We start from the raw sequence: 12,883 nt of genomic DNA on the forward strand, positions 1-12,883 counted from the left end.
ACTGTGTGATACAGAGTGTTGGACTGGATGGGCCTTTGGCCTGATCCAACATTGGCATCTCTTATGTTCTTAATGCAGCAGGTTTTGGGAAGGACCTTTATCTCCTGGACAGCTGCAATCCTGAACTAGATGGACCAGTCTTAAGGCAGTTTCACATGGTCACATGCTTATTTCCTGAATGCACAGCTGTGCTAAAGAAAACCGGCTACAAAATGAGAGCCTTTGTGATAAGAGCAATTCAGAAGTACAGCATCTGGCTAAGGACACATTTTAAATTGGGGTCTTACCTGCAGGAATTCATTTGTTGGCTGCTTCTCCTTCTTTTCCACATCGCCAATCAGAGCAGTGATGCCAGACAGTTCATCCACAAACTTGCTGGCATAATCATCTCTTTTCCTCTCAATCTCCTTTTCTAGGCCCCTCAGCTTGGACAGCTGGAGTTGCTCTTGTTGTTCCATAAACTGCCGCTGTTGTTGGAATCCAGACACAATCTCCTGTCTCTTGGCTTGTGTCTCCTTCTGTAATGGGTACATATGAATGAAGCAGGTTAGTTAAGGCCCTGCACGGTCAATGTACTGCTCAGTCTACAGCTCAGTTCCAGTGTTCCCTCTAAGCTGAGTTAGTGTGAGCTAGCTCACAGTTTTTTAGCCTCCAGCTCACACATTTTTGTTTTAGCTCAGGAAGGATGGCTCCAGAGCAAACTAATTTATGCAATAGCCAAATTGCTTGCTCACAACTTTAATGCCAGTAGCTCACAAAGTAGAATTTTTGCTCACAATACTCCATAGCTTAGAGGGAGCATTGCTCAGTTCCATCTAATACCTGGAATGAAATGGACTTGAATTAACTGAGCTTACATACCAGTCACTTGAGGAAAATGTAGGAAAAAATCATATGCATGCATGAGTTGTAACAAAATCAGTCACCCGGAGGAGTCACAGACATACAAATATTGCAGCTGCAGCAGGTGGGATATCAATGTATCAACTGGTTTAGATGAGACCATTTTAAAAAATATATATTTTATTAATTTTAAACTTTATACAAATAACAATAATTCCTAATACAATATTACAATAAGAAAAGTTAACTTGTATGTCTTTTACAAAGTTGAAATAAAATTTAGTTTAATTTCAATTATAAATTTAAAATATCTTCTGGTACCGTACTTCTTTTTGAGATTGTAGATATTCTATTATAGGCGACCATACAGTATATCCTATTTTGCTTTTTTCATAAGATACATGTTGTATAGACCAGGTGATTTTATCCATTAGATATAATTGCCATATATTTTTAAACCAGTTGTTCATAGAAAAATTCGTTTCTGACTTCCAATTTTGCGCTATTACCAGTTTCGCAGCATATAGTAAAAAAGCTATTCTAATATCATTTAACAAAGATGTCTGCAAGTCTTTTCTAATATTTAGTAAAATTACTTCAGGTACAAAAGGTAAGGTAACTTGTGTAATATTTTTAATAGCTTCTAGAACCTTTTCCTAAAAAAACTTTAACTTAGTACAATACATCCAACAGTGTAAATATGTTCCTCTATCATCACAATTTCTCCAACATGTAGGATTAACATTATTAATATGTGCTAGTTGGACTGGTGTTAGATAAAAAACGTTAATATTTTAAAATGTAATAAACGGATTGAGATCACTGAGGATTTATATTCATACATATTCCATATCTCATTCCATATTTCATCTTTTATTTGAGTATTCAGTAATTTGTTCCATCTACGCGGGGGTGCAAGTATCTGTATTAATTTTGATCTATTTCCTTTCTTGGTAATTTCGCTTTTATTGAGTAGCTGTTCAAAGTTCGTGAAAGGTTGTTTAAATAATTTCTCTAACTGAAGTTGTTTACATAAATGAGTTATCTGGAGATACTGAAACCAGTTCGTTGTAATTTCTAGCTTTTTGTCCAGATCCTTCTTTACTATAATTTTGTTATTTATTATTAAATCTTTCAATTTGGTTATCTTTGCTGTTTTCCAATTTTTATAATTTTTGTTGTATTGACCTAGTAAAAACCAGTGTTGTCCTATAAATGTTCTAAAACGTGTTAGATGAGACCATTTGTCCATCTGGTAGAATACTATCTACTGTGAGATAATACAGTGGCTCTCCAAGAAGGAGGGGAGAGAAGGGATTTGGAACTCCAGCCAGCTACTGTAAGACCTTATAACTGAGCTTCTGCCCTGCTCCCTTCTTGCAATAATCATTGTAAACCTCAGCTGGCCCAAAGGCAAGAACCTGAGGGCTGTAAACTGGAGCTGTGAAGAAGATCTGCCAGGAGAGTATGAAAAAGATCTGCCCTGCACTTGGCAGCCTCCCCCTTATCCTACTTGTTTATACTGTATTTTTGAATTGGGATCCACTTTGGGCCCCATTGGGGAGAAATCAATATACAATTGCTTAAATAAATAAAATAAACTTGAGGCTGGTGTCTTTCTTTAAGATCTTTTTAAATGGGATGGCATGACTTGGAAAACAAGGTTGGAAATGTAGCAGCAACAACATTTCCTGCTACGTCAGTACTAGTAAAGATGACCTTTAAAGAATAGATGTCTCTCCCTGTTTATGCTTTTCATCTGGGGATGTTAAAAAAGGGCAAATAAAACAGACCCCAGATATTGCCCAGTGCCCTGATTTTACAGGGATGGAGCAATTCATTAATCATCATCATCATCATAAACAACTAGTAATCAAAGCTCCCCCAAAAGCCATCCAAGTGACTCTGCACTCTGGCCATACCTAAACAAGGGAGGAAGGGAGACCACAACAGCAAATCTCCAGAAAAAAGGGGGGAGAAAAAGGGAATCAGACCAAGAGCTTTGGAAGAAACAGAAGCTCCACACTTCGGTAAATGTAGAAATAATGCAGAAATAATGTAAAAATAAAATAGGGTGGAAGAATCCACTCAATCTTCTCACTACACAGCCAAAAAAAGGGAGATGGATGTTTGACACAAAAGCCAAGATAAAGGGAGGAAGGAAGGATTGGGGCAAGGAGCAAAAGAATAGCTGAGTGTGATTGGGCTAGCTAAGTACGAGCGTGGCTGGGCCAGACCAAGCAGAAGCAAAGTGGGGCAATCCAAATAGGTACACAGGACAAAGTAGAACCATAACATAGAGATGAGTATCACCATAGAGATAAGAGTATAACCATAAAATAGAGATAAGAGATAAAGCCCTCAAATAATGAAACACTAAATAATTAGATTGATATATGAAAGGTTACTATAGTTAATGTAAGTATGATATAATATAACAATGTAAATTAAAAAGTTAAAAGTTAATAAAAGAAATAGGCCAGCAGCTATGTACAACTCCCGCCCCCCCAAATTAATAAGCGAGGGGTGGGAGAAAGGAGTTGTTGCCGCGAACAAGTTAGCAAATCCGGCCAAGGCTGAAAGGCATAGATAAAATAAACAGGAAAAGGATAGGAAAGGGTTAAAAAAAACCCTACGTCTCAGTAGAAATTATTATATATGGAACAACAGGGAAGAAGTATAATACCCCAGATAAGAACTTAAAAGTGGAAAAAATGAAGGGGAAAAATAGAGTAAAATAAAACAAAAGCTCTAAGAGTGGAGCACAGCCTTGAGCATCTTCATCTCGCTTACCAATAACTCCTGGCTTGGCTTTTCTCCATTTGATTTAGCTGACTGAATCTTGTTTCTTTCTTTCTTCAGATTTTCAAGATGCTTCAGCAGCGTCTCCTAAGAGGAAAAAAATAATAATGTATCATTGTTAACTGTCCTTTTTTCATATTTTATTTTATAAATTTTCCATATAAACTGCATACAGATATAAATCTCAATGAAAATCAACTTCAATAATACAGATCTCTACAACAAGGTAAGTACATTTTATGAGACATTCTATTAGTAGAAATCCTGTTTCAAATACTGATCTATAAAAATGCAGAATAATTAAACTTAAACTATTACCCTGTTTCCCCGAAAATAAGACAGTGTCTTATATTAATTTTTGCTCCCAAAGATGCGCTAGGTCTTATTTTCGGGGGATATCTTATTTTTCCATGAAGAAGAATACGGTACACTCCGTCAGGGCTACCGTAACTTTGGACTCTGGGCCGTAGCGGCGGGCGCCACCGTGCAGCTCACTGTTGGCCGCCGTGCAGCCAGAGCAGACAGGAAGTGCAAGGTCTCTTTTAATCAGAGAGCCCGCGCTGCTGCCAGGACAAGCTGCCGCCTGCTGCTTGCTCTAGCTTTGGGGGGCCTTATTATCAGGGAGGCCTTATGTTCAGGGGAGGCCTTCTTATCGGGGAGGTCTTGTTTTCGGGGGAATGCCTTATATTTCAGCGAGAGGCAAAACTGTAAGTAGGTCTTATTTTCGGGGGATGTCTTACTTTCGGGGAAACACGGTAAACACAAAACTGACACATGAGTTGACATATGGACAGGGTAACTGTATAGCTTAAAATATCGCTATGATTTCTTTATAATTTAAAGGAATTGAGGATGTAGAAGCAGAAAGTTTTGAAAGCGAAGTTTCCATAAAATCTAACCATTTTGTAAAGAATAGGGAATGTTTTTTGTCAGTTGCCCCAGGTTTTACAGAGATATTTATTTTTTCTAGGGCATAGTATTCCCAAACCTTCATGTACCATTGGTGAAGAGTAAGTGAGCTATTGCTTTTCCAATTACTAGTAATTACCGCCTTGGCAGCCATCAGTAAAGTTGAGATTAAGTCCTTACGTATTGCAGGAATATTAACATCTTGCCATAAGTCTAACGTGTTATTGTACTAATAGTGTTTTTTATTAATGACCAGAATTCTTTTATTGCTTTGCAGGACCACCAACAATGTATAAAGTCAGCTTGTTCTCCGCACCCTCTCCAACACAAAGGTGAGTATTCTTTGTTGATACGGTGTAACTTTAAAGGGGTATGTATGATACCAACATAGGTTCGTGACATTGTACAGGAGGCAGCAATCACCACCATACCAAAGAAAAAGAAATGCAAGAAAGCAAAATGGCTTTCTGATGAGGCTTTACAAATAGCAGAGGAAAGAAGGAAAGCGAAAGGCAAAGGCGAAAAGGAAAGATTTACCCAACTGAACGCAGATTTCCAGAGAACAGCAAGGAGAGATAAGGAGGCCTTCCTGAATGAACAGTGCAAAGTAATAGAAGAAAACAATAGAATGGGAAGGACTAGAGATCTCTTCAAGAAAATTGGAGAAATCAAGGGAGCGTTCCATGCAAAGATGGCCATGATAAAGGACAAAAACGGTAGGGACCTAACAGAAGCAGAAGAGATTAGGAAAAGATGGCAAGAATACACAGAAGAACTATACAAGAAAGACCTCGATGTCCTTGACAACCACGACGGTATAATCACTGACCTCGAGCCAGACATCCTGGAATGTGAAGTTAAATGGGCCTTAGAAAGCATTACTAACAACAAAGCTAGTGGAGGTGATGGTATCCCAGCTGAGCTATTCAAAGTCTTAGAAGAGGATGCTGTTAAAGTTCTGCACTCCATTTGCCAGCAAATTTGGAAAACGCAACAGTGGCCACAGGATTGGAAAAGATCAGTATACATTCCAATCCCAAAGAAGGGCAATGCCAAGGAATGTTCAAACTATCGCACAATTGCACTCATATCACACGCTAGCAAGGTCATGCTCAAGATCCTACAAGCTAGGCTTCAACAGTAAGTATAAAAACGTATCCTGTGCATGGCCTTATTCTATATGTATTGCAAAAGCAATTTTTGCCATTGTTTTAGTAGTGTAGATGGGATTAGTATTGGAATGGCCCGAAAAAGGTAAAGAAATTTGGGGAAAATAAAGGTTTTTAGAACTTGGATTTTCTCTATCCACGTGAGTAGAGGAGATGCTGCTGCTTGAGCAAGTTTACTTAGCGTTGTGGCCACTATTGCATGGTTGTAGTTTATTAGTTCAGCTAGGTTTAGCGGGATAATAATTCCTAGATATTCCCATGACTTTTTGGTCCAGCAAAAGTTATAGTTTTGTTCTATATAAGATCGTTGTTGTTCTTAAGAACATAAGAACATAAGAGACGCCAATGTTGGATCAGGCCAAAGGCCCATCCAGTCCAACACTCTGTGTCACACAGTGGCCAGAAATACCAGTGCCATCAGGAGGTCCAGCAGTGGGGCCAGGACATTAGAAGCCCTCCCACTGTTGACCCTCCCCCCAAGCACCAAGAAGACAGAGCATCACTTGCCCCAGAGCCCCCAGCTATACCTTGTGGCTAATAGCCACTGATGGACCTCTGCTCCATATGCTTATCTAATTCCCTTTTGAAGCCGTCCATGCTTGTAGCACCCACCACTTCCTGTGGCAGTGAATTCCATGTGTTAATCACTCTTTGGGTGAAGAAGTACTTCCTTTTATCCGTTCTAACCCGACCGCTCTGCAGTTTCATGGAGTGCCCACGAGTTCTTGTATTGTGAGAAAGGGAGAAAAGTACCTCTTTCTTTACCTGCTCTTTCCCATGCATAATCTTATAATAATTCTTCTAGCAAAATTGGGTATAATACAGATTTGGAGTTGTTCTCTGTTGATCCTATTCCCATATTTCTCTAATGTATTGAGAATTTCAGGTATGGATGTCTCCGGATTCGTCATAAGAACTGCCATATCATCAGTGAATAGGCTAAGCTTTAGTTGTCGGTCAGTCACTTGAAGACCTGATATTTTAGGGTTGGATCTAATGGCATTAGCCAATGGTTCGATGGCCAGCGCAAAAAGCAGTGGTGATATGGGGAATCCTTGGCATGTGCCTCTGGAAAGTGTAATGCTCGTTGAAATTGTGCCGTTGGTTTGGATTCTAGTGGTAGGTGCTTCATATATGGTTGATATCATGTTTAGGAACTTGGGGCCAAAGTTCATGTGCATTAGCAAGGCTTTGAGATAGGATGTTTCAACTCTATCGAAGGCCTTCTCGAAGTCAAGTACAAAAGAGGGTTTGATTTTATGTTGCTTACAGTATTGAATCGCATCCAAGATTTTTTGGGTGTTATCCGTTATTTCTCTATTGGGTATGAACCCAGTTTGGTCGGTGTGGATGTAATCTTCGATGATCTTATTTAGACGGTGAGCCATTGTCGCAGTGAAGATTTTGTAATCCTGATTTACTAGCGAGATGGGTCTGTAGGAACTGGTAAGTGTCCCATCTCTATCAGGTTTAGGAATTAAAATGAAGTTTGCTGAGTTCCACGATGGAGGCATAATTCCATGTGTTAGTACTTGATTGCAGGTCATAGTCAAGGGTTCAACTAATGATGTAGCAAATTTCTTAAAGAATTCTGCCGTGAACCAATCATTACCTGGTGACGTATTGTTTTTTTAATTTTTCTTCCTGGGTGATAGGTTCTTCTAACCATTTTTTGTGTTGAGATGAAAGGCTTGATTGGAGAGGAAATTGTTTTAGAAATGCCTTCATTGAGTCTTTCGTAGGTGTATCAGATTGATAAAGTGAAGAATAATAATCTAGAAAGGCCTCCGATATTTCCTTAGAGGTATAAAGCAATTGTCCATTTTTGTTCTTAACCGCATGTATAGCATTCTCAGTAGTTCTTTTCTTGTATTTCCAAGCGAGTAATTTAATTGATTGAGGCGATTTAAACCAGTACTTCTGTTTTATGTATGCAATCCGTTTCTGGATTTGTGATACTTCTATAGTTTCTAATTTTTTTCATACTAGAAGTAATGATTTGTAGGTACGTTTATTCCCATATTTGCTGCATTCTATTTCTAGGTTTTTTAGCTTTTGTTTTTCTTTCCTATAGGTAGAAGCAATTGCAACCAATTTGCCTCGGACCACCGCTTTTAAAGAGTCCCATACGATGTGTTGCGAGACTCCACAGCTGGCACTGAGCTTCAGATATTCTTTGATGCCTTTATCTATTGTGTCTGTTATTGATTGTAGAAATAAAAATTTTGAGTCTAGTCTCCAATTTTAGTCTCTTCTGCTTTCGTCCCTATCATCCATCACAGCTTCCACCCAGGAGTGATCTGACCATATACGTGCACCAATACTAGCTTCTGTGATATAGATGTTGAAGCTAAAATATAGTCTATTCTGGTATGTGTTTGGTATCTGGGGGGAAGTATGTGAAGTCTTTGACCGTTGGATTCTTGAGTCTCCAAACATCCACCAGATTAAATTGTTGAAGAACGTTATATAGTTCTGTGTTGCCAGATGAAGAAGAGTATGGGCATCATTTTTTCTGTTTCTTTGATAAGATAGATTTGTCTAAAAGTTGGCTTAGGATGTAGTTTATATCACCGCCTATCACACATGGGTCAGTGCTGAAGGCTGCTAGCTTAAAAAGAGTATTACGTATGAATTCAACTTGACCGTTATTTGGCACATATAAAGAGACTAGCGTTATTGCGTGACCATTCAAAGCGCCATTTAAAAACAAATATCTACCAGAGGGGTCGCGTTCTGCTTTTAAAAGTTGGAATCTCAATTATTTATGTAATAAAATCGCAACACCCCTGGACTTAGATGTGCCCTGTGCCTGATATTGTTGTGAAAATTTCTGGGATGTGAATACTGTATCCTGTTTTCCTTTGAGATGTGTCTCTTGCAGAAATATAATATTGGCATTTTGCCGTAATAAAGCTGAGAGCACCCTTTTCTTCTTGACAGGTGAGTTAAGACCTCTACAATTAAAAGAGAGGTATTTAATTTGTTGCTTAGGCATCATTGTTGGATAAATAAAAAAGGCAGTTATTGGATATAGTCAAAGTGCTGCCACTCATGTTAAAAGTATACAATCCAGAGCAAAGAATGTTCTCCTGAGAAAATCCGTCTAAAGTAATTGTATCCATAAACCTCTTAAGTATCATTAGATTTATCATGCTGTGTACCTTTAAACCGCTATCAGAGCATGAGTGTGTGCTGTACCCTGCGTCATCAGTTACCCTTTCAAACATTGACATTATACAAACCAAAACAAACAACATTGCAAAAATTGTTATGGACCCTGTCTTCCCTTCCCTTCAGGGAATAAACTATGTAAAACACAATGTTTTATGAAGTGATTAAGGTTACTAGAGGACTAGACAGAAGCCCCCTTCTTTTCCCCCTATTGATTAAAATAATAAGATATTATTAAATATGCAACCTTATAGATTCAAACTTTAGATTTATAAACAATATTCCTATTTCCTATTGCTTTACTAGCAAACAATATATTCAAAGTTAAGTCTTGGGTTACTTCAATTTCTTGAAATGTTTCATTATGTGTTATAACAGATTCTTTAAGGATGATGCTAAGATATTAAACATATATATAACAGTGGTTATATGAACTTCCAACAATACCACTCAATGTTGTATTATGGTCTAAAAATAAACAAGAAATATTCCCGCTTAAAAACTCTATATAAGTAGAATAGGCTAGCTTTATCTTACTTATAAGCAAAAATTACTTGTCTTTTGGCAACATGCCACTAGGTGGTGCTCTAATAAAAATAAACCATAGAGCATAGCATACAGTGAAATATAGCTATTAGATTCAAACAATTTATATATACTTAAACAATGGTACAGTTCACTATTTTGTACAAGTATATATCATAAAAAAGTGATTTATAAGTAGATTCTTAGTCCTATAGTTGTATGTAGCTTATGGTTTTAATTGTGTAGCCTTATTAATACGGATTGCAAAAGGCTTATGTTTTTAAATATAAAAATGTAGCAAGTTATTTTTTGATACTGCAGGCCTCCACAGCTAATTTCATAACGACCTAAAAGATCTTAAATCTTGATATAATTTTTAGAACCTTTCACATGCAATCTGTGGAGTTCAACAGTAGTATTTGTTGGAGAGCTTAACATTAAACAGAAGCTTACCACTATATGCTGAAGATGACATCATTTTTAGTATTAACGAAACAAAAATGCAAGTACTTGAGATAAAAAGGCAAAACCCAAACATTAACTTTAGACTCTTAACTATTAAAACTGCTTTATATTTAGTTGGATACTTTCCAAAAGTACGCTGGGATTCATGGGTTCTGTGGTCTCCTGTTTCTTCTTTGATTGTATGCCATCTTGAAGTAGTCTTGTCTAAGGGCTACGAAGAAATGTCTGGCTGAAAGTCTTGCGGTGGTCGCAGCTGAAGATCTTGTAAGAGTTTTAAACCTGAGTCTAAATCTGTGGCGTGAAGAACAGTCCCGTGCGCAGACACCTGTAGTTTGCAATATGCGATCTATTTGTAGTTGATTTTCGCCTCAGCCAGAGTTTGCAAGATCAGTTTCAGTGCTTTCCGTCTCTGTAAAGTCTCGGCAGATAAGTCCTGAAACACTTGGATTTTATTGTTCTGCATCTGCAGTGTGCCTTTGCTCCTTGCCACAGAAAGAATTTTGGTTTTAGTTCGGGAGTCCATGAATTTAACCACCACGTCTCTGGGGAAGTTGCTTTGCCTTTTGCTCTTAAAGAACCAACGCGGTATGCTGTGTCCATCAAGGGAGCGACTCCCTCTCCCAGCTCCATTATTCCTGCTAGCCACGTAGCAATAAAAGATTTTAAATCTGCTGCTTGTACCGCGTCCTCTGGAATTCCGCGAAATTTTATATTGTTGGCTTTTAGTTGATTTTCCAAGGCTATGGTTTTTTCCGATGCCCATTCTTCCTTTTTATAAAAATAGTAAGCATCATCTTGTAATGTTAGGCAAGACTAGAGATGTGAAGGCCCAGAAAAAAGGCAAGACTCCATTGCTGAGTCAGCTGTCTTCGCAACTAGGGCCATATTTTGATTCAATTTGTTTATTTGGGCAGTCATCGGTTTTAAAAGTTCTGTTATTGTAAAAGTCATATTTTTCTCTAGGGCCTGAATCATTTTATGGAATTCTTGGTGCGAGACAGTCAGCCCTTCCTGGTTATGCGTTCCTGAGTCTGCCGCCATTTTAGGAGCTGTTTCAGGAATTGTTATGCTGGGCCCGTTCTTGGTGTTACGAGTGAAATAAGAAGTTACTGGCGTACTTACAGGGCTGGATTTCTTGTTTTTCGTTTTGGAGTTTTTTCCCATATCTTTGGGGTGTTTTCGGATGCGGAATATTGTGTTAGCTGGTATTAAGGGGGAAAATCGTCAGAAGCTAGCTGATCAGGCGTCCATTGTGCTCCACTCCGATGCCACGCCCCCATTTTTAACTGTCTTATGGGGGTTCCTCAATCTTATTAAACTTGCAGGCATACTTGGAATTCTGAGAAAGGATACCGGCCTATTTCCAGCCTAAAGAGCCTGATCAGCTCCCTCACTGGAGGAAAAGCCAGGTACATTGGAGAAAGGCTTCATCCTTTACTCAGTGAAGCAGTGGCTGCCATGGGGACCACTGTTCCCTCTAAGCTGAGTTGGTGTGAGCTAGCTCACAGTTCTTTAGCCTCCAGCTCACACATTTTTGTCTTAGCTCAGGAAGGATGGCTCCAGAGCAAGCTAACCTATGCGGTAGCCAGATCACATGCTCACAACTTTACTGCCAGTGGCTCACAAAGTAGAATTTTTGTTCACAAGACTCCACAGCTTAGAGGGAGCATTGATGGGGACTGGAGCCAACCAAAGCATGCTGGGAAATTCCAAACCAAAAGACTTCCTATGATGGCCGAACCGGCTTCTGAATGGGCGGGCCTGCCTGCAGATGCATAGGTGATGCCTCCTAGGCTCCTTCTAAAGTACCTTCCACTCCAAAGCTGGGATCAGCTCTTTGCTTCAGGGAAAAGATGCTGCTTGGTTCCCATGGCAGCGTTTGCTCCCTGTACAGGTGCAGAAACAGGTTGCCCAGTAGGGTTACCAACTCTGGGTTCAGAAATTACTAGAGATCCGGGCGTGGAGCCTGGCAAGGCAGGGTATGATGCCATGGAGCCCAGCCTCCAAACTTGTCATTTCCTCCAGGGGAACTAACCTTTGTAGCCTGGAGGTCAGACATAATTCCAGATCTCCAAGCCCAACCTGGAGGCTGGCAACCCTATTGCCAAGCTCAGAGCCCTAACAGAGTCTGTGCCTACAGCAAAGCTGCAGGTGCACAGTTGTAAGCGCACTTGCCTGGGGTGGGAGGGAACACAGAGCTCTAAAAATTGAAATTATTGAATGGTGTTGTGTGTGGAATAGCCAGGATATCCCCAGGGGGATAGTTTGGCTGCTGAAACTATAGGCCTTTTTGGACACCACGCAAGCGGCGAGAGGTAGGCTTATTTTTAAGTGCTGTGACTTGCCTAAAGTGCTGTGAGAGTACTGTGAGTTTGCTTCAGGGGAATTGATCTCTGCAGTCTGTAGATCAACTGTAATTGCATGCCATCTCCAGGCTCCATCTGGAGTACGGCAATCCTATATGTCACACCCCTCCTCCCTAGTTCCAAACAGAGAAGGAGGAAGGAAACTGCAAGTAATATAAGAGGTATATGGAGATCACGAGGCACTCTCACGGAGCATGCCTAAACAGAGGTATACACCTAAGGTTGCCAACAGGTATGGAGAAAAACTGTCCTTTTAGACAGCTGCTTAAAAGGATGAATTTATTCACCTTCATGCCATAAAAAGCTTCAATGTTTCAATGGACAGGACATTGTTCCTCTGGCCAGCTCAGAACTCAAGCTATAACCCTTGTATCCCCATTTAGTTGGATTGAGAACGATGGAATTATGTTCCCAGCTGGATAAGTAATGTTGACTTCTGTGCTGATCTTTTCACTGCAGCAACAGTCTGCAGAAATCACATATTCCAAGAGATACTGAATACTAAAGTAAAGCCATTACCTTGTAATCTGCAGCAGCTTCTTCTGTGTGAACGACTGCGTGACCTCGGTGAGTTTTGGATCTATCACAGACCTGGCAAATGAGGGTCTCATCAGTTTTGCAGAAGAGCGT

The 12,883-nt window shown here is 39.5% G+C and overlaps 1 protein-coding gene across 1 annotated transcript in view; it reads right to left on the minus strand.

Moving 5' to 3' along the window:
* The window catches only part of LOC107121963 (E3 ubiquitin-protein ligase TRIM39-like), a 20,097-nt gene extending 7,221 nt beyond the window's left edge, over positions 1-12,876 (minus strand). Inside the window, exons 1-3 of the mRNA XM_015424984.1 lie at positions 12,773-12,876; positions 3,637-3,732; positions 288-518 (exon numbers count right to left, since the gene is read on the minus strand). Of these exons, the coding sequence (XP_015280470.1) occupies positions 288-458 (171 nt within the window). The 5' untranslated portion in view covers positions 459-518; positions 3,637-3,732; positions 12,773-12,876. The remainder of the gene's footprint in view (positions 1-287; positions 519-3,636; positions 3,733-12,772) is intronic.
* Positions 12,877-12,883: the final 7 nt, after the last annotated feature.

This window comes from Gekko japonicus, unplaced genomic scaffold, assembly GCF_001447785.1.
Source record: "Gekko japonicus isolate JY-2015 unplaced genomic scaffold, Gekko_japonicus_V1.1 scaffold2045, whole genome shotgun sequence".
NCBI lineage: Eukaryota > Metazoa > Chordata > Lepidosauria > Squamata > Gekkonidae > Gekko > Gekko japonicus.